Source organism: Pelodiscus sinensis, chromosome 8 (genome assembly GCF_049634645.1).
Source record: "Pelodiscus sinensis isolate JC-2024 chromosome 8, ASM4963464v1, whole genome shotgun sequence".
Lineage (NCBI taxonomy): Eukaryota > Metazoa > Chordata > Testudines > Trionychidae > Pelodiscus > Pelodiscus sinensis.
This window is the reverse complement of record NC_134718.1, coordinates 73939599-73965905: the sequence shown is the minus strand read 5'-3', so window position 1 is coordinate 73965905 and position 26307 is coordinate 73939599. Positions and strand designations below refer to the sequence as shown.

At 43.0% G+C, this 26307-nt stretch overlaps 1 protein-coding gene across 12 annotated transcripts in view; it reads right to left on the bottom strand.

Annotated features, from left to right (window-relative positions):
* BTRC (beta-transducin repeat containing E3 ubiquitin protein ligase) overlaps positions 1 to 26307 on the bottom strand; it is a 172875-nt gene that overhangs the window by 132017 nt on the left and 14551 nt on the right. For 5 of the 12 annotated variants that reach the window (XM_075935605.1, XM_075935603.1, XM_075935608.1 and 2 more), the window contains exon 2: positions 9477 to 9545. The exons of 4 other annotated variants lie outside the window; for them this stretch is intronic. In XM_075935605.1, coding sequence (XP_075791720.1) covers positions 9477 to 9545 — 69 coding nt within the window. Of the gene's footprint in view, positions 1 to 1540; positions 1770 to 9476; positions 9546 to 26307 lie in introns of all 12 variants that reach the window. 3 more of the 12 variants (XM_075935606.1, XM_075935609.1, XM_075935611.1) reach the window with 1 other exon arrangement.

Below are 26307 nucleotides of genomic sequence, written 5' to 3'. Positions count from 1 at the left end.
AAGCACCAAGTGATTGGGATCGGACTGTGATACGGGTATAGAACGACGAGGAACGGCAACCAAAGTTCTGTATGTGCAAAGCCACTTTCCTTCAACTGTGAGAGCTCACACCCCTCCCTGCCTTGTGGAGCAAGGACACCAAAATGCAAGCTGCCCTCACTGTGAAGTAGCAAGGGGAAGCTGGCCATTCAGTCAGTCAGGAACCCGTTTGGAGTTGGGAAGTCCACCGTGAGGGTTGCAGTGATGCTGGTGTGCAGGGCCATTCGCTGCCTCCTGCTATGAAGGACGGCAGCTCAGGGCAACATGCTGGAAACAGCAGATGGCTATATGGCAATGGGATTTCCTAACCACAACAGGGCGATAGATAGCAGACATTTCCCAATATTGGCCCCAGACCATCTTGCAACAGAGTTCATCAACAAAGAGCTACTTCTCTATGGTGCTGCAGGCACGGCTGGGTCAGCAGTGTCATTTCACTGAAATCAATGCAGCATAGTCAGGGAAGGTGCACGGCGCATGCTTCTTCAGGATCACTGACCTGTATAGAAAACTGCATGCAGGGACTTTCTTTCCAGGCCAGAAGATTCAAATTGGGAATGAGGAGACCAAACCTACCCCTTACCCGCATGTGGCATGAGCCCACACACGGGGAACTTCGACAGCAGCAAGGAGTGCTTCAACAACAGGGCTGGCAGGGGCAGAATGACAGTATTTATTTTTGGTTCTGGACATCCAACACTCTGGTCATCTGAAGTGGGCAGTGTCCACGAAAGCTCAGGATGCCACCTACATGTTTTGTTAGTCTTTAAAGTGCTACCAGACTATGTGCTGTTGTTTACGTTTTTCCTGTTACAGGCTCCTCCCCTGAAGCAGTAGAAAGTGTGTATGGCAAACTAAAGGGTTGCTGATGCTGCCTTTTTGGCAGGTTACACGGCAATGAGAAAATATTCCCCGGGTTATAGCACTTTGCTGTGCCCTGCATAACATTTGTGAAGCCAAGGGGAAAAGTTCCAGGGTGGAGTGAGGTGTTTCACCCTGTGGCTGACTGCAAGCCAGACACCAGGGCTATTAAAGAAGTTTAATGGGGGACCTAATCAAACCAGGAAGGCTTCAAAGCAGCATTTTGACAATGAGCCCCAGTAGCGCACTGAGCCAAGCCACTTGGAATGATCCCTCCAATGATTCCTGCCTGAGCATTAACTGTAGAGTGCAAAAGTGCTGATCGCCACTGTATATGAATTTCTGTTCTAATCACTCTGTGTAGCTCCCACAGAAAGAATCATTGTCGTGGTAAGACTATATTTTTATTAAGCAGCAATACACAGATTAACATCTCTTACAAGGAACAAGAGAGTGGGAAACGCTTTCTGAAGTGAGGACCTCATTGCTGAATGGGAGTGTAGCTGTCATGATGGGAACTGGGGAGGAGGGCAAGGGATCCTGCGTGTGTGGAGTTTGGGGAAGGCAAAGAAGGAAGTTCTGGCTAACCTGCAGGATGAGAAGAGTACACTGTGGGCGGAACACATATGAAATCAAGTACCTCAGTCCTTCTGTTGGGTCCTCTATGAAGTTTATTATCTGTTCCTAATCCTGTTTCCTCTCCTGGCAGTCCATTTCTAATTTCTCGTTTATTATCTCTCTCCATGCTCTATGCTCACTATCAGCCTGATCTGACAATTGCAGCACTTTGCTCAACACGTCCTCCTTACTCCTCCTTTTCTGACGGAGGCACTCTGCTGGTGTGTAGGAGCTGCCCCTTGAGGGCATGTCTGCAGAAGCAAAAGAAACAATACACAGAGTCAGTATTGTCACCGTCTTGTATCATAAGACACATGCATCTTTCTCAGTTTCTCTTGGAAATCATACAGCACAGCCTGATGGTACAAGATGGGACAAGGGTCTGGGTGGTCTCAGAAGGCTCTCAGTACAAGCACTTTGGGACACTATTGTGAATACGGGCACTGTTCTCCATACGTGGGGACAATCAAAGCTGAAATCGTACTACTGAGGAGAACTGAAAATGCAGAAGCGTACCCCCTGCATGAGTGTGGCTTCAGACTGAGTCTGTATGCCGCTGGCCTTTGTGCTGCTTTGGCTACTCCAGAAGTAACTGCCAAATGGCATGCCAAAGTTCCTACAATGGGAGAAGAAACAAAGCAACTCTTCCAAGGACCCTTCAGCAGAGCATCTACAGAACAGTTTCCTAGAGATCTCTATAGAGAGGATTCCTGAGAGATATCGGTGTGCATTAACTAACATGTTCACAGGCCTCCCACTATGTAGCTGCACAGGCGAATGCAAAGCAGATACACACAGTACCTAGTGTTAATTTCAATCCCTTCTCCCACATGCATCACGTAACAAAATAAAGGGTGGCTCTACCTCACCTAGCCATGCACAATGAGAGAAAATGGACACTTACCAGAGCTCCTCTCCCATGCTCCAGGCACACCAGAGCTGAACTGCTGGAACGGGCTAGAACCTCTGAAGTTACAAAAAGGTCCTGACTCACCAGGCCGCGAGAGGAGCCTCTCTCCTATCTCATATTCTCGAATTCCACAATAATCACGTCACCCTTTGGGCCATTAGCTCAAATCACCCTGAAGTATCTGTGGCGCTCTGGCAGTAGCAGGGGGGGCGAGTCGCCACCGAGGATGGCATTCGGGTTCTTGGAGACACAATATGTTTTTGGCACCGAACTGTCTCCCCACCCTCAGGGCTGCTTAGTGGAAAAGTCACAATGGTCATTGTTGGACATCTCCTGAAGGTCACGTGGGGCAACATAAGCAAAAGTGTTTTCTACATACTGTGTTGATCTCACTTTGCCATACAAAGCTCTACGCAGCTTGTCGAGCTGGCTTTGTTACATTGGCTAGCAGGAGACTAAAACCAGTGGGGGGAGCACTGCCAACAACTGTACTGTTGACACAAGTGTGTAGTGTAGAGAAGGCCTAATGCTTTGGTATCTTCCCAAGTTACCATATGTTTTTCAAGAGTTTCCAGTGGTATAGCAAGTTTATTAGGTAATACTCTTAATAACCAAAGCTAATAGTCTTCTGAGTGGATTAGTTTGTATATGTTCAGATTATCGAATTATAGATACAATATGATGGGAACTAATTTAGCTACAACTACTCAAGAGACAGATCTTGGAATCACTGTGGATAGTTCTCTAAAAACATCCACTCGGTGTGCAGCGGTAGTCAAAAAAAGCAAACAATGTTAGGAATCATTAAAAAAGGAATAGAGAATAAGACAGAGAATATCTTATTGCCGCTATATAAGACCGTGGTACACCCACATTTTGAATACTGCGTACAGATGTAGTCACCTCATCTCAAAAAAGATATATTGGCATTGGAAAAGGTTTAGAAAAGGGCAAAATGAATAGGGGTTTGGAATGGGTCCCATATCAAGAGAAATTAAAGACTTAGTCTCCTCTTTTCTAAGCTGAAAAGTCCAAGTGGGAGAGGACAGAGGTCTATAAAATCATGATTGGTGTGGAGAAAGTGAATAAGGAAAAGTTATTTGCTTGCTCCCATAACATAAGAACTAGGGGTCACCCAATGAAATGAATAGGTAGCAGCTTTCAGACAAACAAAAGGAAGTTTTTCTTCACTCGGTGCATAGTCAACCTGTGGAAAGATGTGGTGAAGGCTAGGACTTTAATAGGGTTCGAAAAAGAGTTAGATAGATTTGTGGAGGTTAGGTCCATCAATGGTGATTAGCCAGGATGGGTAGGAATGATGTCCCTAGCCTCTGTCTGTCTGGAAATGGGTGACAAGGGGAGGGATCACGTGAGGATTACTTGTTGTGTTCTCTCCCTCTGGGGCATCTGACATTGGCCGCTGTCGGCAGACAGGATACTGGACTAGATGGACCTTTGGTCTGACCCAGTCTGGTCATTCGTATGTTATTGTTTTACCTGCATGGCATCCAGGAGGAGTGTCCATTTTAAATGTGGCAGAAGAGAATGTTTCCCTACCCAGGGTGGTCATAAGAATTTCTCTTACTCCGACCTAATTATTATGTTAGTTTACACACTACAGTACAGATTTGTTTCTGCTGATGTAGGCACCCTACTAAATCAACATAACTCCACCAAAATAAGAGGCGTAGGGCTTATGTTGATGTAGTTATGGCAACATAGTGTCCATGTAGACACTTCATTACCTACATAGGCTATTATTCACAGCTGGAGCTATGAAACTGACAAGAAAGCAACAGGGAGCAACATGTGGAACTAAGAACCCAATCTCTCAACTCCCTATATTGCCCCTATTAAGTTGGTAGAAGTGCTCCTGCTGAGGTCATACACCATGGACAGAAGGAGGGTAGTGTGACATGAACCACTACAGTAATTACTTGCACTGGTTGTAAGTCGGCCTTACATAGGTTGCCTTATATTTCTAGTGCAGACATGCCCTCAGTCTCTGAGATTCAAGGTCAACGGAGTTTTCTTGCCCAAAAGAGGAACTAACCTGTCCTACTGGTTACCTGCACAAGATTTCCCCATGTCAGTTACAAATTCCTCCAAACACCTAGCAGAGAGATTACATCTTAGTCAATTTCCAACCATTAAATTTAAGCGTGATAACCCAAAGCCTCTCCTGGAATTTACAAGCTTTGTGTCCATGTCAGTGGATACCGATGATTCCAGGAATTGCAGCTATTTTGTTCTACAGAGCTTATAAATACCATGCAGAGCATCTGTGGAGCTTGTCAATGCAGATGGCAGACCCTTCTTTTGAGGTACTGAAGAAGTAGAGACTTTCACACTATGCCTCCATATTCTAAATGACTTTTGCATGAATAAAAAGCTTCCATGTTCCAACTGATTAGAAGCAGTCTTATGAACTAGTTCCCACGGAGGTCTGCAGTGTGGAAGTAGCTCAAGTTCCTTAATCCAGGCTCTTTATTAAGTAGGCGAAAACACAAAACTTTTCAAAAAGTGCACAATAATTACGACTAGTCCTCAGTTTTTAACTGCTGGGCCTCCGCAACTTGTACTCTGCACTCTCCTATCTTACTGCCTCCCCTCCTTGCGGCCACTCCTCACGACCAGTGATTCAGCCTCCAATAGTCCACTTCTCCCCAACACCTTTACGCGTTTTCATGCCACACTTCACACAGTGATGCCCTTCATCTGATATTAACCTTGGATTCAACTCTTCATCTGCTGTAATTTAACAGGAGTTGATTAATATTTACCCAGTGAACTGAATGTGTAAAGCACCAGTGATTTGTTATTAAGGCTTGTGCAACTATTGTCCATGGTGTTATTTATACTGCAGGCTCCACAGTGGGACCCGTTGCATTAGGCTCTATACACACTTGTTAAAAAAACCAAAACACACAGTCGAGCCTTAGGAAGCATAACATCTTTATATATGATGAGAGTGTAAATGAATGGAAAGGAATGATTATCTACTAATTAGGGTGCCATTCTGAGACTGGGAAGAACTTGTGCGCAGTTGCCTGCTCTGCCACAGACTTCCTCTGTGGTCTTGAGAAGTCACTTTGTCTCATTCTCCCGCCTGCAAAACGGGGAAAACAGCACTTCTCTACTACACGGGGCATGTTGAAGATAAATACATTAAGGATTGTGAGGTGCTTACATCTCATGGTGCTGAGGTCAGATAAGCACCTAGACAGGTACAAGTGGTCAAGAAGGCGAACAAGATGACAATGAAATAGAATAAGCAGCAGAAGCCCTCATACATTCACTGCCAAATCACACTGGATTCTAAACTATTGTAAGACATATTGAGGCCATGAAAGGAACCCCACATTTGGGACTTTTATCTACCCTAGTTCAGTAGCTCCAAAAATATGTACCGATAAGAAGAGGAATGGGATCATTTGTCTTTTCTCTCTCCTATTTGCACAATTCTATACACTCATCATCTGAGCATGTGCTGAGAGACTTATATTATGCAGCTCCTCATAGAAGTGTTTTGAGGACTACTGAAATACATGCATAGCACTATACATTTCCAAAGTTTTATTATGAATACGACATATTAACAAGCTGATTATTTTAAACGTTTCGCTCGAAGAAAAAAAACAGTGTATGAATATGAAAACTAACAATCTACAGTCTCTGGGAAACACAGCATACATCTTTCGGAAGGTAAGTCAGTGACAATATTACAAAACGGAGACAGAAAGAATCTCTCTAGCCATTTCTCCTAGGAAAGCTCAGCTCAAAAGGAAAGAGCTAGATGTCATTGAGGTCTTGGTGTTTATACCCATTTTTCCAGCTGCCTTGACTGTTGTACAGCTGACTCATATCTCAAATACCTTGTCTTATTATAGTGGCCTTTTCTGGCACCAGTCTAGCTAAGGTAGTTTCCAATATAAAACATCTGTACAGGTTTATAACTTGGCTCTAAAAATTCTACTCCAAGAGACTGTGGGCGGTAGGGAGGGTCAAATGAGCTCATTATATTACACTCTTTACATGATACAATACCGAGGCACAATGGCACACGAAGGGCAAGGGACAGTTTTAACTCTGAATTATCTTGCTGTCACCAGTCACTTAAAATGATATTTAGTTTTCTTGTTAATGCAATAAAAAGACATTTCAGCTAATTAGCAGCTTTAAATTATCTGACTTCACAATTCAATTTAAAACAGAGTTCTATGTAAACAAGAATGGGAACAAAATTCTTCTCCCGATTATATTTATATACACGTTAAACCTAAAAAAAAAAAATCTTTCTGTCTCTTAGCCAATTTTACCTAGTTTTTGAAAGGCTCGGCTTTAAAGGGATGGGATGTTCCATACTCTTGGAAAACACAATGCTGCCATTTGAAGAAGATTAAATCAAGAACAAGGCTGAACAAAAGAACTGCTGGTGTGTGTTTGTCTTTTACCACAGGATGAACTTATAGGAACCAGATAGTCTTTTAAGTAATCTGTAAAGCTCCATTTTCTATTCTTTAAATCAACATGTATTTCTGGTCACTTGTAATGTATTTTCTCTAGCCCACCTATGTATATAGCACCATTCTCTGCAACAGCACAACATTAAATATAAACACCTGCTATTAAAGGGCAGAGGGTAATGGCATTCGTGTGGGCGACCCATGCTCAGGTAGTGCTCAACTATTAACTCCACTTTAAGCAGGCTGAGAATATGCAAGTGTAGCCAGCACGGTTTTTAGATAAAATTGTCAGTTTTATGGATATTTATAGTATGTGTCCAGTCTTGCAGAACTCCATCTTCCTCCATCTCATTTGTAATATAAACTGCTTTTAGCCCACATTAATACATTGTGTTACTGGAATGTCTCTCACATTCTGTATAAGCAAGGCAGCAGATCAATACTAAGCTACACCGAGGAAACGAACCATTACCGCAGACTCCTGCTAAAAGCACACTTAGAAGAATAATCTTGATGCATAACCATAGCTCCATTCAATCTGGATAAATATTTAGGTTTGTGCATATTTTTAAAGTGCCTTTTGACTCAAATCCTATTTTTAAAAGGCCACTAACAAGGGAAAAGCTAACACGTAACCTAAAACCAGATCCATTTCATTTCACTCTGACCGTTTTTGTTCCTTACCCAAACTATGTGCATGAAAAAAGACTCCCCCCAACTGCGTTCCCTCCCCCCCCCCCCACACACACAGAGGAGGCACTTTACTCCTGTAGTTCCTACTGTAAAATCACAGAACTGAATTTGTGACAGCTATTTCCATCACATAGAGGGGTGGGGACTGTCACAAGCAAAGGTCTGTAACCTCACTGAAGGATCATGCAGAAAGAGAAAGAAGACAGAAGCAGATGTTTATTAATATTCAACAACAGTACACTGAAATCAGAAAGATACCAGCTACAGACATTGAATTTTTTAAAATCTTTTTTAAAAATTTGCTCCACTAGGAAAGTCTCCATGTGACGGGCCCAAGTTTTATTTACATTTTGCATGTATAAAATGCATGTCTTCCAAGTACCTTCATAAAACTTCTGAAAATCTACCTCAAACAACCTACATAATTCCTTTCCCTACTGCACCTAAGCTACCGCCTAGGACCAAAAAAGATGTGCCTTGTAGGACAACAAACTTGGGCTGTGAAACGAGACATGAACTGCAAAGTTGAGGTCCCTCTACTAAAATCACGTGCCTCCTGCCCAGTTATATTTAAATTAAGAAAATATTAGCATCAGTGTCCTAGCTGACCATTGCTGCTGTGATGGACAATGGACTAAGAAATGGTTTCTCAGACAGCCAGGGTACAGGCACCAGACAACCCCTTTCGGAATATAAGAAATTTACCAAGGTGCATCTGTTATAGTAAGACTGCTGCTTTGGATTAGTAATATAGGACCTGATCTTCACTGCCTCTTGAGCATTCAAGCAATCTTAACTCCACTGAAATCAATAAGAGTTAAGGGCACGATGTTCCTTGAAGGATCAGGTGCTCAGTTATTACGCATAAGATAGTGAGACAGGTCTGCAAAGACCCAAGGCCATCAATAACCCCACTCAAACCTGTTATGAAATTGATCATGTGAGATCTATTTTATTTTGCTTTTTATTTTCTTCCATCTACCACTGGTGACTTGGCTCTTTGTCTGTTTGTTTCTATTGGGCTTGTAGCACCATACATCCTTTCAGCACCACCCTTAATCATTTTCACAACTCTAGTTGCCACGACAACAGGATGCAGCTTATCTGTGCTGTTTTCATTTTTCCAGTTTTCGTTGCCATAACAACGCAATCATTCTAGCTTCCTACAAAAACAGCAACTTTAACTCCGTTTTCTCAAGGACACTGGATTCTCCCATGAAGATACATGGGCAAAGATTAGCTTTATTCATGCAATTTTAAAATTAGAAGATTCTTTTGAAAGGAATTTTGCACTCGTTGAAGCGAGAGGCTGACAGAAACTGCTAGAGCTAGGCTACCGAGACATTGAAAGCTTTGCCTTTAATAATAGCTCAAGTAATATAGCATTAGGCCACTTCTGAGCAGGGACTCCCAATAGTGTCAGATTGTGTCAAACTACAGGATTGTTATGTGATGTGAGCAAATGTCCACACTTGTTTCACCCAATCAAATCTGAATTAGGCTCTAGATGTGAGTCTCATGTGTATTAACCCACTGGCCTTCACATTATTACCACCACCATACAGCCTTACATTTGAAGACTCATTTTAATTCTGTAATTTGAGCTGTTGCTGCAGATTTCTTTTCAGACTCTGATCCATTCCCCTCTGTGGCAATTCTGTTCTGAACTTTCGCTCATAAGCAATATAAATTCCTAAGACTTATGAAGAAAAGGTGATGCACATAGAACACACGCACATATACAAACCCCACAAATATATGACTATGCAAGTATTAGCTTACACGGCACTGTAACTTAATTGGACCTTTACATGTACTTTACTAACGAGACAAGCACAAGCGTCTGGCACAATCCCTCACAGAGATGAGAAAGAGGAATACAGTCCAACCTGCTTTAGCCATGCTTGGTATCCAGAAGATGTAAGTTGGAATCCATCTTTGGGCATGTGTATTCGGGGCTAGGAGAGAATAAACATAAAAGAGACCTCCTTTTACATTTGGACCTCGCTAACCTAACCTGACTTCTGGATGATCTAAGCAATGTAAACGTCTTTAGCCACACATGCAAAATTTCGGTCCCGAGATAAGCTCCTGCTAAAAATCACTATTCTAGCATCTGCTTCCCTAAGGGAAGGATACTTTTCCTCATTAGCAATGAATACCATCATTTTCCACTATTTTATGTTATAGCCTTGTGCATACTGCCACTTCTCTGAAAGTCCCTCCCCTCAACTTACAACAAGTGCACCTCTACCAGTGGAGTTCCTCCAGCCATAGCTAAATGGCCAAAAACCCCAGAGTAGAGCGCAGCTGGCCCTGGTGATGGTAAATATTGGACAAAACAAGTTATAGTTCTAGGTTAAAAACAAGCACAATCCCTTCCCCCACCATTTATACACAATCATTGTTTCCTCCCCTGTCGAGTCTAGGAAAAGGCAAGCCATTAGGTTGGTCCCAGTATACTATAGATGGACGTGGCAATTTTTTTGTATATTTGCCAGCAATAAACAGTCTGTCATAAAACATTACTTTGCAACCCAAAGGAACCTTTACAATCTAATGGACTCAACAGTGCCCCCCAAAGTGGGAGATGTTTAGAAATTGACAAAACTGTATCTTACATAAATTGTATCTGCCTTGACTGTAGAATATTATATACACAGAATGGGTGAAGCAGAAAATTAAGTGACAGTGGAGCAATAAACCTTTAGAGAAATGGGGAGGAGGTGGCTATCCCTGTTTTTATTTCAGACGCTAGGGAGTAGGATATACATAGCTCCAGTCCTACTGCTGAACAGAAGCCTGAACATTAGCACTTCAAAAGAGATTTACTAAGTCCCTTTTGCTTAACTCTGGTGGAAATTAAAATCCTGAAACACCTTGCAAAAGCAGTAGGCACACTAAAGCCAGCATCCTGGCCAACAATCCCTGCCAAACCCAAGTTTTCATAACTGACACGGTGCTGATGAGCTATTGTCAAATAGAAGATGTAGGCAAATGTGGCAGTGGAGTCTCTCCATGGGCAATATTTAATGCACTACTTGGACAGCAGAAGCACGGTGTGCTTTGGTGCAGTGGCTCTTACCTTTCCCAGACAACTGTGTCGCTTTCAGGAGTCCGATTCGTCTTGTCTGCATTTCACCTCAGTTAAAAACTACTTGCTTACAAAAAAGTGTCTCAGCACACTACCGCTGAAAAATGGCTGACTTTCTTATTTTTATCATACGACTATAAAATAAATCAATTGGAATATAAATACTATACTTACATTTCAGTGTATAGTATATAGAGCAGTAAAAACAAATCATTGCCTAGGAGTTTTTCATTTGCACAGACTCCATTGGTGCCTTTTCTGTAGCCTGTTGCTAAACTAGGCAAATATCTAGACGAGCTGAGGTACACCCTGGAAGGACACTGCATATTCCCAGGGTTGTGTGTACCACCAGTTAAGAACCACTGCTTTAATGGACTGAGCACATGGCTGGGAGCAAGGTGCTCCTAAGTCCTAACTCTAGCCCTGTCACTTGCTTGACAGGTACTTAAGCCCATCTCTGTAAAACACTTATTTAACCCATCTGACAGGACTGTTACAATTAGCTGATGTTTCTATACCTATTCAATGTCAATGCTAAGTATCAAGAAGGAAGCACTGCACAGGTGTACATTTTGTTTGATACAAGTACTGAAGCCACTTTTTCCTTTAAAAAATAAAAAGCCCCTCCTAGTTAAGCCAAATAATGATCTTATGGCAGAGGCACAATGCCGGGAGTCAGGCCAGGATACCCGTCCCAGGCTTGCCATGGACAGCCAGTGAGAACGTGGACAAGACTTCCCCTCCCTCTATCCTTCAGCCCCCTCAGCTGCAAAAGGAGGAGAATACTAACCTACCATGTGGGAAGGGCATGCTGCTTCACGTTTGTTAAGGACACCAGGATTGGGCAATTAAATAATAGATTTAAATTTATTATCTAAATCGCCTGGTTTAAAAAACTGATCTAAGTCAGGATCAGGCTTTCTTTGCCAAACTAATTTGAAAATTCACACTACAGGAGGAGGAGGAGGGACGGAGACGATTTGCGGCGCTCTGACAGGCTGGGAGGGAGGAAGAGGAGTAGGAAATGCAGGGCAACTGCCCCAGTGCGTGAGGTGCACGGGGAGGGACCCAGTGGGCCGCGGGCGGCAGGTTGTGCACCACTGGACATGTGACCCATTGAGATGAAAGAGGGCCACTTGAGGCCCACTCACTATTCTGTCCTAAAAGCTTGTTTACACTCAAGTCCTGTTCACCTCAACGTGCAAATGTAACCCACATCCCTAGTGGGCGTGAGTCACTGTCCCATGGAGCGGCACTAAGACCTCTTACAGCAAGAGATAAGAATGGAATGGGCTCTACAACCTGACCTGAGAGCCAGTAGGCTTTATAGCTCATGCTGCAGAGGCTTCTACACTAAGCTCCAGGGGTCCCAGGTTCGAATGCGCCCGGTGGTGCAAACTCTTGCGGCCGAGCAGAGTTAGGTCAAAGCATTGCAGCTCTGACTTACGGAAACGGAATATATCTGGGAGGAGACGCTGGGTGTTAAAATAAAGGATGGGCTATTTGTTCATCAATATTGCATTTGAGTTTGTGTTGTCACACTCAGGATGAGAATGAGACCCCAACCTTAACATTTTCAGCACAAACGAGCAGTTTCAGGAGGGAGGCCTGGAAAACAGCAATTCTGAAACACATATGAGCAATAAGAGAACTACAGCTTCAAATTACTCAAGTGGGAGCTGTGTGGTTGGCACTTCTGGGGGAAGAAAAAGGCAACTTATTTAGCTGCTTATGTATGGAGTGAGGCCTTGTTCTTAACTAAGATTACCTTTTAAATCAATGATTACTCAAATCTTTCAGTTTTACTATTTCTCAATAGTTTTGCAATTCTATCGGAAAAACAATCCATCGGTGTGGCAAGATCCATTCCTTTTTATAAATATATATTACTTATTTCTCATGGATTCATTATTCTCTACTAGTGAGTTAATACTAGCACCATGACTGAACATATGGCAGAAATTAGACTTATCAGCACCTGCCAAAATAAATTTTCTCCTCTTTTGATGACTGGTGTTACACCCCCCCTCCCCCAACCAATCTTACAGTGCTATAATTAATAAATACGAGAATAAATACAGTGGTACAGTAAGCTGCTTTGCTAACTCCGTTAACAGTTTTGTGTCACTGTCATTATTGGCCCTGTATCAGCAGCTAATCTGTAGTGCCTTCCTAGTTTTGAATGCTGCTTATTACCACTGAAAACTGATTTTACAATGGAGTTCACACACACACAGCTTTTTTTTAGTCAAATTTAATCTCCATTTGTATTTATTAATAGGCCTACTTTCTTTCTAGCGCTTCTTGCCTCATCCCCCATCTATATTAAAATCCTTCTTAGCCCTCATAGCACAAGGAACCAGAATAACTCATTTTGGGGGCTTGCTTTGTTTTTTGATGCCTTTTTTCCCCTACAAGCATTAGCTGACTGTATTCTTCTTTAGTTACCTCATCCCCTTTTCCAGGTTTAACCTAATAGATTTGATCAGTCCCATGTGACACCCGGAAAGGCTGACTTCCCAGAATGAGTCAAGATTTTAAAATCCTGTGGAAGCCCCTTCTTCACCCTCCAAAAGGCTGATTTTGAGAAGACATTAAATTACAGGCCTGAGTTCCTATTTTCTAAGCCTAACACAGCCCCTAAAGGCTTATAATATCTGAGTCACAGCTGGAGCTGTGGTTACTATACAGTTTAAATATCCACCACTTTACAGTGCAATTTGTTTTAAAAATCAAATCAGACACTGTGTCATAAACAAGTGCTAATTAAGTACCCAGCAGGTACAGTGATCCTTGTGCAAGAAGGGTTCTTAAATATCTACATCTCCACTTAGATTAAAAAAAGGATAAATATACAGAGAATGGGATAGTTATAAAACAAAAACCTCTGTGGTACCTTAAAGGCAAAAAGGGACTGTTTCCACATACGTATATCCCATCACATGAAAAGCGAGGGAAGTACATTGAAAAAAAAAACCCAAAATATGCTTTTCATAGGTGGCAACAATCCGATTTTGCCTTTCATGTACCACAGAGGTTTTCATTTCATAACAATCCCACTTTAGTGTATGTATCCAGCAGGGAACCTATATGTCCTATTTATTTAATACAGCAGAATGAGATTTTGCTGGGTTTGATTAAATAATACAGGTTGAACTTCTCTGACCTGACCCAGTGCCAAACTTGAGAAGTTTCCAAACCACGAGAGGTCAATATTGTCTAGCAGCATTACCAACAATTCCACTGCTCACTGGACTCTTAGAAGACATTTAGGGATGAATTGGAGTTATATAACAGCACCGAACACAGAGCCAGGACTTGTGGCTGTAAACAAACTTTATGGGAGAGCAGGAAACTTGGTCACACCCATGATAAATGGGTATCCAGCTAACTCAAATCATACCAGACCATGGGTGTTGCCAGTCCAGAAAGTACCGCAGTAGAGAGTTTCAACCTGTATTAAAAAAGCATTTTAAAAAAGAGGAAAGAGCAGCCTCCCTAGCATCTCCATGCAATTCAAATCAAGAACCCCCCCATCTCCTTCACGACACTGCAGACCAAATGCTGGGCTAGTTAAGTTTTCATTCCTTTTAAGCTATAGATGAAGAAATATTATCCCTTAACCAATGCACTTTGAGTCTGCATGCAGAATTAGGTTGAATCTGTAGACCCTGCCACTCAGAGAAAGGATTTTTTCATAGAATCATAAAAATAGAGGGCTGGAAGAATCTTGAGACGTCCTCCAATCCAGCCCTCTCTGAGGAGGCAGGATCAGGCAAACCTAGACCACTCCTGGTCCAATCTCCAATGATGGAGATTCCACAACATTTCTTGGAACACTCATATATGGTTTAATTGCCCTTATAGTTAGAAAGTTTTCCCTACCATCTAATTTAAATCTCTCTTGCTGCAGATTAAGCCCATTTCTTCTTCGACTACCTTCAGTGGACACGAAAAACGATTGACCACAGTCTTCTTTCAAACAGCCCTTCATGTATTTGAAGGCAAGTAACAGCTGGTCTCAGTCTTCTCAAGACTAAACATGCCCCGTTTTCTAAAAATCTTTCCCTATAAGTCAGGTTTGTTAAACCTTTTATTGTCTTTGTTGCTCTCTTCTGACTCGCTCCAATTTTGCCCATATCTTTGTAAAAGTGTGCGTCTTAACTGCTAAACCTTATGGTCTGGAAGCCTCAAAAGCATTACTTGAGGTCTAAGCAAGATTTATATTCCCTGTGAAGGAGATGCAAAAGCAGCCTTCACATTTCATCCAGAGTATAGCACATAACCTTCTGTTTGCGGAGTCCTTTGATCCTAATTCTCAATCAGCACAAATTGCAATTTCCTTAAGTAGGTATGCTAGCGTGGCACCAATCTTACGAACAGGAAAAAAAATTCTGATTTAGACATTGTAACACTGACAGTTCTTGGTCTCCCAGATTTCTCAGGTGATCTCCATTCTCCTCAATCACATCGAGGCCATACGTTTTGGTTTTAGATCTTGAAAAAATACTTTTGAGTTGTGTTACTCTCTTCTAAGCTGGTTACACCTCTTCATCTTGCACAGACTCTTCTCATGGGTGAAACTGAAAACTAACTGGAAAAGTTTTTCCTGCTTTTCCTCCTCCTGTGGGTCTTGTTCTCAATCTGAAAGTTGTATCTTCTCCCAGGAGAATGGTAGGGACTCCTGGTACTGCAAGATCTGGATTTGTCCTTCACTCTTAAGACACCTCCTCCACCTCTGCCTCCACACCAGAGAATCAGCATCAGAAAGGCAGATAATGGACTCCTTTGCTTGCACCTGCCACAGAATATGCAGAGATCCCCATCCAAGAATACCACAAGTAGTGTGGTTTTGAGAACCCATATACCTGCTTTCCCCTTCATCTGTCCCTTCTCCATGCGGCACTCATAGGAGTGAGTGGTGACAGAGGGTATTCCTACGGTCTCAGAAAAAGAGAAACCAAGCCCTTAAATTCTCAATGTGGAGGGAGGACCAGACACAGTTATCAGAAGTAAACCTATAGCCAACCTTTCCCCTGTATCAGTGATTGACAGGTTTGGTTCTGCCTATGTAGTAGCTGGCAAGTAGGCCGAGAGCCCACTGGTTAAGGGATCTGTGATCTTGCAGATGAAAGAAGAAAGGAAATGGGTCATACATGCTTTAGAAGGATTTTTTGTTGTTTCTGTATCGCCATTTAATAAATGGGATTGATACGTCTCGGGCAGGGGGGATATTTTAATGTCATTCTTCTAGGAAGTACAGGTTTCATGAGACAGATTAGGACTAAAAATATTTAGATCCCATTAAAAGACAGTTTCAAACCATTTTCAAAATGCATTTTAATACTAAAATGAACACATTATCTTAACAAGTGGTCAGCAAATTGTAAAATTAACCAAAATATGGTCACGAGCATGTGACTAAATGTTAGGAGATCTGGATTCTCCTCTCTTCTCCATTACCAATTTACAAGATCAATCACACCTTGAATACTGTGTACAGATGTGGTCTCCTCACCTCAAAAAAGATATTTTGGCCTTGGAATGGGTTCAGAAAAGGGCAACTAAAATGATTCAGGGCTTGGAACGGGTCCCATATGAAGAGAGGTAAAAGCAACTGGGACCGTTCGGTTTAGAAAAAAGGAGACTGAGGGGGGGATATGATAGAGGTCTATAAAAGCACAAGTGGTGTGGAGAGGGTGCATAAAGAAAAGTTCTTCATTAGTTCCCATAATAGAAGAACTAGAGGACACCAAATGAAATTAATGGGTAGCAGGTTTAGAACTAATAAAAGAAAGTTCTTCTTCACACAGCGTGTAGTCAACCTGTGGAACTCCTTGCCAGAGGAGGCTGTGAAGGCTAGGACTATAACAGAGTTTAAAGAGAAGCTAGATAATTTCATGGAGGTTAGGTCCATAAAAGGCTATTAGCCAGGGGATAGAAATGGTGTCCCTGGCCTCTGTTTGTCAGAGGCTGGAGAAGGATGGCAGGAGACAAATCGCTTGATCATTGTCTTTGGTCCACCCCCTCTGGGGCACCTGGTGGTGGCCACTGTCAGCAGACAGGCTACTGCGCTAGATGGACCTTTGGTCTGACCCAGTATAGCCATTCTTATGTGATTTAGAGCAAATTATTTCACCTTTCTGAGATGAGTTTCCCCTTCTACAAAGCAGAGATAACATATACCTATTCTTGTAAAGTGTTTCGAGAACCTCAAAGACATAAGCAAGGGTGGGCAATACTTTTCGCAGGAGAGCCACTTAATAAATTTTGGTATGTGGTCATGGGCCAGCTCTGCTCTGGAAGAGGTGGTGCCTGTAGCAGAAGGGGTGGGGCTGGGGACTAGCCTCCCTCCAGAGTTGCCTGGGCTGGAGGCTCTGAACTAAAAATATAGCAAAGGGCTCGCGGCTCCCAGCCCCACTGCTACCGTGTTGCCTAGGGTAGCAGTGGCTATTTAAAGGGCTTGTGGCTCCAGTCTTTGCCAGGGTAGTGCCACAATTGGGAGCCATGAGCCGTTTAAATAGGATTCTGCTGCCTAAACCAGCCCCTGGAAATTGAGTGGCAGGGGTAGCATTATATAAACAGAAAGAGGCCAGATGCAGTCCGTGGGCCAGACCAAAGCGATAAGTGAGCCGGATCTGGTCCCTAGGCCTCATCTTGCCCAACTCTGCTATAAAGTGTCATTGTTTATGATACACATCTGAATACAACTCTGAAAATGTCTGATTTGCAATGGGATTCAGAATATTATCAGTCCTAATCTGCTTCAGCAGACTGCTAAAATAACGACTTCATGTTTGACTGCTTATTAATTATATTTTAAACGCTTACTATTTCAATGAAGCATTTAAAATCTCTGCAGTTTTCCTTTAAGTCTTCTGTTCCCCTAGGCACACAAATACTACATTCAACAACCCTGTGTGAGCACCTAAAGTGCTGTATAAATAAGTGATTGACTGAGCATGCTCAGAACACAATATTGTAGACGAAAAGGTCGGGTTGAAAAAATACCAATAGGGTTGCAACCAGACTGGCTGAATGTAGCTAACCACATACGCCTTCCAAATAAAATTCCACCACCACACAGTGGCACAGAGTATGGCAGCCATTAAAGTGAACCAAGGAAATTGTAACTGCTAGCTCCAGTTTTGTTTCCATTTGGGATTACATTTTTAAGACTTCCCAATCAAGTTGCTCTATACTTTGCTGTCCCTCCAAGTGGATATTTTACAGCAAACACAGATGAGCTGTACACACACATTTTTGTTGACTATATTAATTCGTTCAATAGAATTGTTGAAAAGAAAAGACAATGAATGGAATTCCTCCACCGCTTATGTCATTGTAACCAATGTTTCATCATCGTTCATCAATTTCATGATAAGCGGGCTCCACTGTAAACAGAAATAGGTATTTTTCGATAAAAGCATGACGACAATAAACCATGGTGCTAACATAGGAACATCTTGGGATAAGCGATTGCTGTTAGGTCCCATCCAGCTGCCAGATATTTGTAACCAAAGTGTTTTCTGATCACTTTTTCAAAATATGGATCACATCTTAATAGAAATATCAGTCTAAATCTCTCCTGCCATTCACAATTGCTAAGATTAATAACATCTCTGACAACTGTTTACATGGAAAAGGAATAACACACCAGTATTTTTATTTTCTTTTAATGATATATAGCATCTGGAAACGAAAAGTCAACACCATGCAACCAGCCAGCTCTTTGAGGATCACTAATAAATCCACTAGTTTTATTCAGTGCAGACTATTGAACTAGGCAGCCTAAGAGTGGTTTACATTATATGCATAGCATCACTGGGGAATACAGAGGTACTACACAACACTCATTTATTTTATTCTTCCTAGAAACCTTCCTTACCCCATTCTATATCACATACCAGTTTGCCCCTATGCTGTGTCCTTGTCACTCTCAATTTATCCCCAGTCTTTTTAATTTTATTTATATATACATTTATTTATGAAAATCCTGGCTCAACCAAAGCTTTGTGGTTAGAATGCTTTGATTTACCTTACTAATGAGAACTATAATTTAGCACCAAATACTCATGAGGAATTATAGCTCTGCTGACTGGCAAATCATTTGCCAAGGCATATTAGTTTAGCTGCATAAAACAAATATCCACCTGCACATTCTAGCACTAATCAGGGCGTGAAATTAAACTTTTTATTCAGTGGGAAATAACTGCTTCAAGGCGGCGATTTAGTAGGGGAAGCAAATATTAAGGTCAGCCTATTCTCTCTGATGTTTATAGTATATATAATAAGGGGGAAGGCATGGAGCACCAAATTCTGCTTTTAAGTCTATGAAACTAAATACTTCAGTGATGCAGTGGCAAATTTTCCATTTGCTTTTATAATTGCATACATTTAATGGAGCAAAGTGGCTAAAATGAAAAATTAAAAAAGAGTAAGGGTGAAATAATGAAGCACCTCAAGATTATACCAAGCAGAGGAAAAACCACAGCCAAAACAGGTGGTGTGAGTAAAAGAAAAGAAATAAAGGTTTATATTCCCATATACTGATTCCAAAGTACACACAAACTGAAGGAAAAAAGTGATTATGATGCAGCTAACTTAAACCACTAAATAGTCATTTAAAATGCAAACCCTCCCCCAGCAACCCTGTATTTAACAACCAGCTGCTTTATACAATTATGCTTCTCTCACATGACACAATCACAGAAATGTAGGCCTGGAAGGGACCTGAAGAGGTCATCAAGTCCAGCCTCCTGTGTTGAAGCACAATGAAGTAACTCCAGATCATCACTGGTAGGTGTCTGGAGGTTTTAAAGAACACGCTAAACAATGATTCTAGAATATCCCTGGAAGCCTATACCACAACTGCACTACCCTTATTGTTAGGCCCAGCAGGATTCAAACTAGGGACGTTCTATATCGGTGAATGGAATAGTCAAGTAACTTCACGAAATGTTAACAGTCAACTAGTGTAAAGTCCCCAGGGGCAAGGCCAGCAAACACTGTCTCAGAGGCATCAGCACAAGACACCAGGTAGGAGCTGGTCCATGAAGGGAGCCAGTTTAAAAAACCAGCTCCCTCGTGGACCGGCCGCCTGCCGCTCTGTGCTGCTGCTTCTGAGAGAGAGGCAGCAGTGTGGGGTGGCAGCAGCCCCTGTGCAGGGGGGGGGGGTCTGAGCTCCCGGACACAACGCGAGCCAGGACTGAGCTGGGCTGCCTGCCCGCCCGGCTCTTAATACACCAGGGTAGGTCCTGGACCCAGCATGAGCCAGGACTGAGTCGGGCCATCTGCCTGCCTGGCTCCTAACACACTTTAAATGCAAAGCCGCATTTAGGGTAGGGCCTGGGCCCGTAACAAGCCAGGACTGAGCCAGGCTACTGGTCAGCCTGCTAAAAAATTTACTGACAGGGAGAGGGGGCAAGGGAAATGTTTGTAGTCTATAGCATTAACCCATAAGCTTTTGCTAATCGGTTAACCGGCTACACTATTACATCCAATTGGCAAAGCGGCATGCTACCCAGCACGTCTCCAGGTAGCGGATAAGAAGGGGCCTCTTTTCAAAGGTTTGCTGCAAAGTAAGTGCGCTTTGTCGTGCGAATATGCAGCCGCGGCAACATTACCAGGGTGTGATGGGACACTGGTGGTATCTGATGCTCTGATGAAAAGTCACAAGAGCCCAATGACAATGTTGTGACGTAGCACGTGCAGCCCGCCATCCAATAAAGCTGCCCTACCCCCTCACTCTGCTGGTTGAGGGTCTGGGATACTTGGGTCCCTGGTTTACTTTGGATAATCCAATTGGCGTATGAACCATGATTGGTCACTGGCATCCAAGGGATAGTGACTCCTTACGTCACCCCAGGGAAGAGAACCCTGACAGAAAATTCCACGCTGCTTTGTGGGCAGGTTTGGGAGATCCAAAGGCTATGGGAGTAAACCCAGACAGATAATCCGGAGTGAAGACCCTAAGGCGGTTAACAGCGAGGTTTCATCCAATCTGCTTTTCCGGCATCTCCTGCAGTCACCTCAGTTCCTAACGTACTGGCTTTTGTCTTTCCTTTGGATCTAACTGTGGCGACCAAGAGGGGCACAGTGCCGCTTGAGCAATGCACTTTCCTCAAACACTAGCCCAGGCAATGCAGCGTGCATATATTACATCCCTAATTTCAACTAGGGACGTTAAAACACGTTTATTTTTGTAAATGTGCATGTTTACATACAGGGTGGCAGGCGGGAGCTGGCGCTCGCCTCCCCCCACCTTGTTGCCTCCAATACAGAGGCATCAGTGCGGGGGACAGGCAGCTCCGTGAGAGCCAGCTCCACATGTGCATCATCTTTCGCCTCCATACAGAGGCAGGGGCAGGGGCTTCATATAACTGTATGGGTTAATTGATGAGCTCAGGCTTATCAGTTAACTGTGTACACGTTAACATCCCTAATTTCTACAGATATCAATGTTTATTTTTAAAACGTTATCAATTTGTTTTTCACAGTTGTGCAGAATTATGGGTTTTAAGATGCTTTTCTGTTTTAGGTGAATTTTCAGAGTTGCAGTAAATTACATAGGGGGAAACAGACAATTATTTTATGACAGCAGACATTTAGATTCAAAAACTTAAAACTTGATAACCATTAAAATACAAACTGTCAAAGTCACGTCAAAATATACGAAGTAAATATCCTTAAATCAACTTCTAATGCTCTCTCGGGCAACATTTATATTACTGCCTAGCTGAACATTTCAATTATTGATGGAAGTATTTCTTTCTTGGTGTGTGTGCATGCTGTGAAATTGACGTTTATTGACATTTAGCAATAATCTAATCCTTCCAAGTCTACTTATAATTAGAAAGGCTCTCCTAATATCTAACCTAAATCTCTCTTGCTGCAGATTAAGCCCAATGCATTTTGGCCTACATTCAATGGACACAGAGAACAACTGATCACAATCCACTTTATAATAGCCCTTAATAGTTTTGAAGACAGTTATCAACCTCCCTCCCTCCCTCCCACTCGTCGTCTTCTCAAAATTAAACATGCCCTACTTACCCCCCTTTAATCATAACAGCAGCCAGACTGGGTCAGACCAAAGGTAACCTGTCTTCCAACAGTGGCCAGTGCAGGTGCCCCAGAGGGAGTAAACAGAATAGGCAATCATCCAGTGATCCCTCCCGTCATCCATTTCAAGCCACTGACAAACACAGGCTAGGACACCATTCCTACCCAGCCTGAGTAATAGCCATTGATGGACCTAACCTCCATGGCTTTATCTAACTCTTTTTTGAATTCTGTTAATGTCCTGGTCTTCATAACATCATCTGGCAAGGAGTTCCACAGGTTGACTGTGTGCTGCATGATGAAAAACTTCCTTTTATTGTAAACCTGCTACCTATTAATTTCATTTGGTGACCCTTAGTTCTTGTTATGGGAACAAACAACTTTTATTTATGCATTTTCTACAATCATGATTTTATAGACCTCTATTCTATCCCCCCTTAGTCTGCTCTTTTCTAAGATGAAAAATCCCCGTTTTATTAATCTCTCCTCACATGGCAGCCGTTCCAAACCCCTAATCATTTTTTCCAAACCATTTCCAATGCCAATATATCTTTTTTATGATGAGGTGACCACAGAGGCAATAAGATATTCTCTGTTTTATTCTCTATCCCTTTAATGATTCATAACAATAATTTTTTAATGATTCCTAACATTGATTGATTGATTGTTTAACTGCCACTGCACATTGAGTGGACATTTTCAGAGAACTATCCACAATGACTTCAAGAGCTCTCTCGAGTAGTTATAGCTAAATTAGTCTCCATCATTTTGTATGTATGGTTGGGATTAGGGATGTAAGCAACTAGTTGACTATCCTATAAGCACAGTTGACTAGTCGCTTCTTTTCCCCTTGCTGCCTCTCTCAGCAAGGAGCTAATCTATCAGAAAGACAACAAGGGGCAGGGCTGTGCTGGGGAGAGTCGGCTTAAAAACCGGTTCGTACCCAGCACCATCTCCGCAGGGGGAAGGGAGGCAGGGGCGTAGTGGGGGACAAGGCGTGGGCCAGGAATCAGCTGTCCCAGCTCATGCCTGGTCCTCCCTGCTGCGCTTGTACTTTTAAAATGCATTAAGACCCTGGCGGTTTCTAATACATTTAAAAGGCAGAGCTGCAGCAGGGTTAGTTCCCAGCACCAGGAGCTAATCCCGCTGCAGCTCTGCAGTCCCCTCTTCCCCCCCCCCCCCCCGCCAATCAACGAATCGACTAGTCGATAGAAATGTCACCAACTAGTTGATTAGCTGATTAAATGCCATTTCACATGCCTACTTAGAATCATTTTTTCCAATGTGCGTTACTTTACATTTATCGACATGAAATTTCATTTGCCATTTTGTTGCCCAATCACTTAGTTTGGGGAGATCTTTTTGAAGCTCTTCACAGTCTGCTTTGGTCTTAATTATCTTGAGCAGTTGAGTATCATCTGCAAATTTTGCCACCTCACTGTTTACCCCTTTCTCTAGATCATTTATAAATAAGTTGAATAGGATTAGTCCCAGGAGTGACCTTTCGGGGACCCCACTAGTTACCTCTCTCCATTCTGAAAACTGACCATTTATTCCGACCCTTTGTTGCCTGTCTTTTAACCAGTTATCAATCCATGAAAGTACCTTCCCTCTTATCCCAGGACAATTTCCTTTACTTCGAGCCTTTGGTGACGGACCTTGTCATGTTCTTAGTGATGGAGAACTCATCATGGCCCCTTGTAAATTGTTCCAATGGCTAATTACTCTCACTGTTAAAAATGTATGCCTTATTTCTAGTCTTCATCTGTCTGGCATCCAGCCACTGGATCGTGTTAGACCTCTCTCTGCCTTCTGTGTTTGCAATGCAGACCAAAGAGAGCGAGTCTTCCACAAAGCATGCTGTGTCATAGCCAGGGGAATACAGCCAGACGTTGGTGACTATCTGTTGTGAGGCCAGTAAAACTGGTGTGTGGAATGAAGCAAAGTACTAAGACTGATCACGCGTTCCCAGCAGATAGCTCCAAAGCTGGCAGCTCTGCCAATATTCCAGACTGCTGACCAGTGCAGGAAGCAGGTTAAGTGGCTTAAGATCATGCACTGGAAGACCAGGAAGTAGAAGCACCTCAGGTAGCTTGTCAACCTCATGCCTGTTTTACAGGGAGTTTGACCTGGTGCTGGGCACTGTGCCCAGCATGGAGCCAACCATGGTGTAGAGGACAACCTCATCAGCCAGGAGGGTGCCCTGCTGTCCCCTGAATCCAGGCTGGCAACCCAGGGGAGCTAAAAGCAGGCTCCGAGTAAGGAGCATGAAGTGACTGTTTCTGAAACTAGTCCCCCAGTAGGCTGAGGGACAAGACCAAGAGGAACACCAGTTCAATGCTTCTTCCCCACTCCCTACCCCCTCCAAGGAACACCCTGCTGCTGTGCCTGTAGCAAACCCAGAAGCTGCCTCTGAGCCCAGTAGGTTTGACTCCGATTTAAAAGTTTGTTATTACAGTAATAGGAGGGATTTCTTCTCTATGAACTAATGCACAAGTTATTAAATATCCTTGCTACCAGGGTGTATCTGCTAATTGCAGATTGTATCAAGGACCTTGATGTCTTCCTTTCCCCTCCACCAACCATGTGGAGTTCAAAACAGCAACTGGGAATTCCAACCAATGGTGCTCAACTTTTTTGTGTGTGTGAGAGCCCCTTTGGGAAACTATTGTCTGTATCCAGTACAGACTCACTGTAACACCCTTCATAATAACAAATCTTTGGATATAATGGACCTGGTCCATCCAGCAGCTGCAGCAGATCTCTTTTGCTGGGAAAACCTCCTGGCTATACCGAATAAATGGCTTGGATCCTGAGGGCTTCGTTATAGCAAGCACATATTGCATATAGTTGAATTCTGTTCAGTCAGTTTCCAGGCTAAGGCTGTGTCTACACTACCACTTACGTCAGCAAAACTTATGCCACTTCGGTGTGTGAACATTACAAACACATCCCGAGTGACACAAATTATGCCGGCATAAGCATTAATGTGCTCATTATGGGAGGATTAAGTATATCAATGAGAGCTACATCTCCCATCAGCCCAGAGCAGCTACACTATAGATCTTACAACAGTATACCTACATCGGTATAGCTGTGATGTTGTAAGCTTTCTAGTGTAGACATTATATCAGTCTTCTGTGTACCTCTTAGGCATAGTCCAAGGACCCAGGCCACAGGTTGAGAATAGCAGTGGTAAAGAACAGATTTAAAGAATAGTTTTACTTTAAAAGTTCAAATTTTGCTAGGATCATTTCTGTTTCCTACAAATAATAACCTTACCTTGCCATGCATTTAAGTTCATCGTATTTTAACCACTCAGTGATCTACAGAGGAACTCAGAAACATTGACCTCAGCGTGTGTGTTTGGGAAACTGCGATCTATTTCTAAATCTCATCCATTTCAGTGTAAGGTCCATGCATTCTGTGGGTAACAAATGCATTTATCCCAAGTACAACTGGGGTGTCAGCATTTGTCCAGAAACGTGCCACGGATGGAGAGGAAGAAGGCTGAGTATTTACATGTAGCTATAATAGGGTAAGCAATGTGTAAATTAATATGGCATCCTGTTAATTCCTTCATGGATTCTGAGACATGCTTGGTTATTGATAGCTGCAAACTCTTCCTGAAGCAGGAACAGCAGACAGGTAGTAACAGTGCAGGGAAAGGCGTGTTTTCCAGGACCATCTCAGTAGCTCACCATCTCACTCCATATAATAGTGTGGTGTTCAGTCACTGTATGTTTGAATACTTCAGCCACACAGACTGTAAGTGTCCCACCAACAGCTAGAAATCATCTCTCCCTTTTCTATTGGGGCATGCCAAAAACAGGTATGTCCTCCAAAACGTGAAAGGCCTAAAATAATAATAAAAAGCCTTTTGTGGCAAGTGCATTTGTGCCCACCCAGCACAATCCAAGTACCTGGGCAATGTTCGTAAAACTGGAACTGAAACCTTCTGTTTCTTGTCTTATTCCAGGCTCCTCGACATGCTGCACATCCAGAATTCAACCCCTGGCCAAACGTACTTTCACACACCAGTCCAAGCGGAAGCGTTTCTGGGATGGCGCTATGGCCAGAGTTCTTGAGATGGATTACAGACAGGTCCAATACCCGCACCAGACACATGGAAAGACTGGAGCAGTGGCATGCTGACAGGCAGATGGAAAGGCTGAAGCACGTGGTTTCAGCAATGGAATGGGCACTTGCAACACTGTTCCTGGAACAGGAACAGCGGCTCAGGGAAGAGGACATAGCTCGGTAGCAAGAATTGTTTGAGCAACCCATTCCCAGCATGGCTGCTCCTGCTCCCTCTCCCACACCATGGCCTCATCCCCCGCAATGAATCCTCAGTTTAAAAATACCTTGGACAACTCCATGTCGGGCAGCCCATGCTTTCAAGCTCCATATGCAGCTGGACAGAGCAACTAAACCCCCGGAGCCTTCGCTTTTGAACTGCTCTCCTGTGGCTATACCGCCCCCCATGCCAGTGTGCAGAAAATGGAGAAAGGGAATAGAGAACACGGAGCCAAGGGACATGCAGTGATATGGGGGCAGAGGTG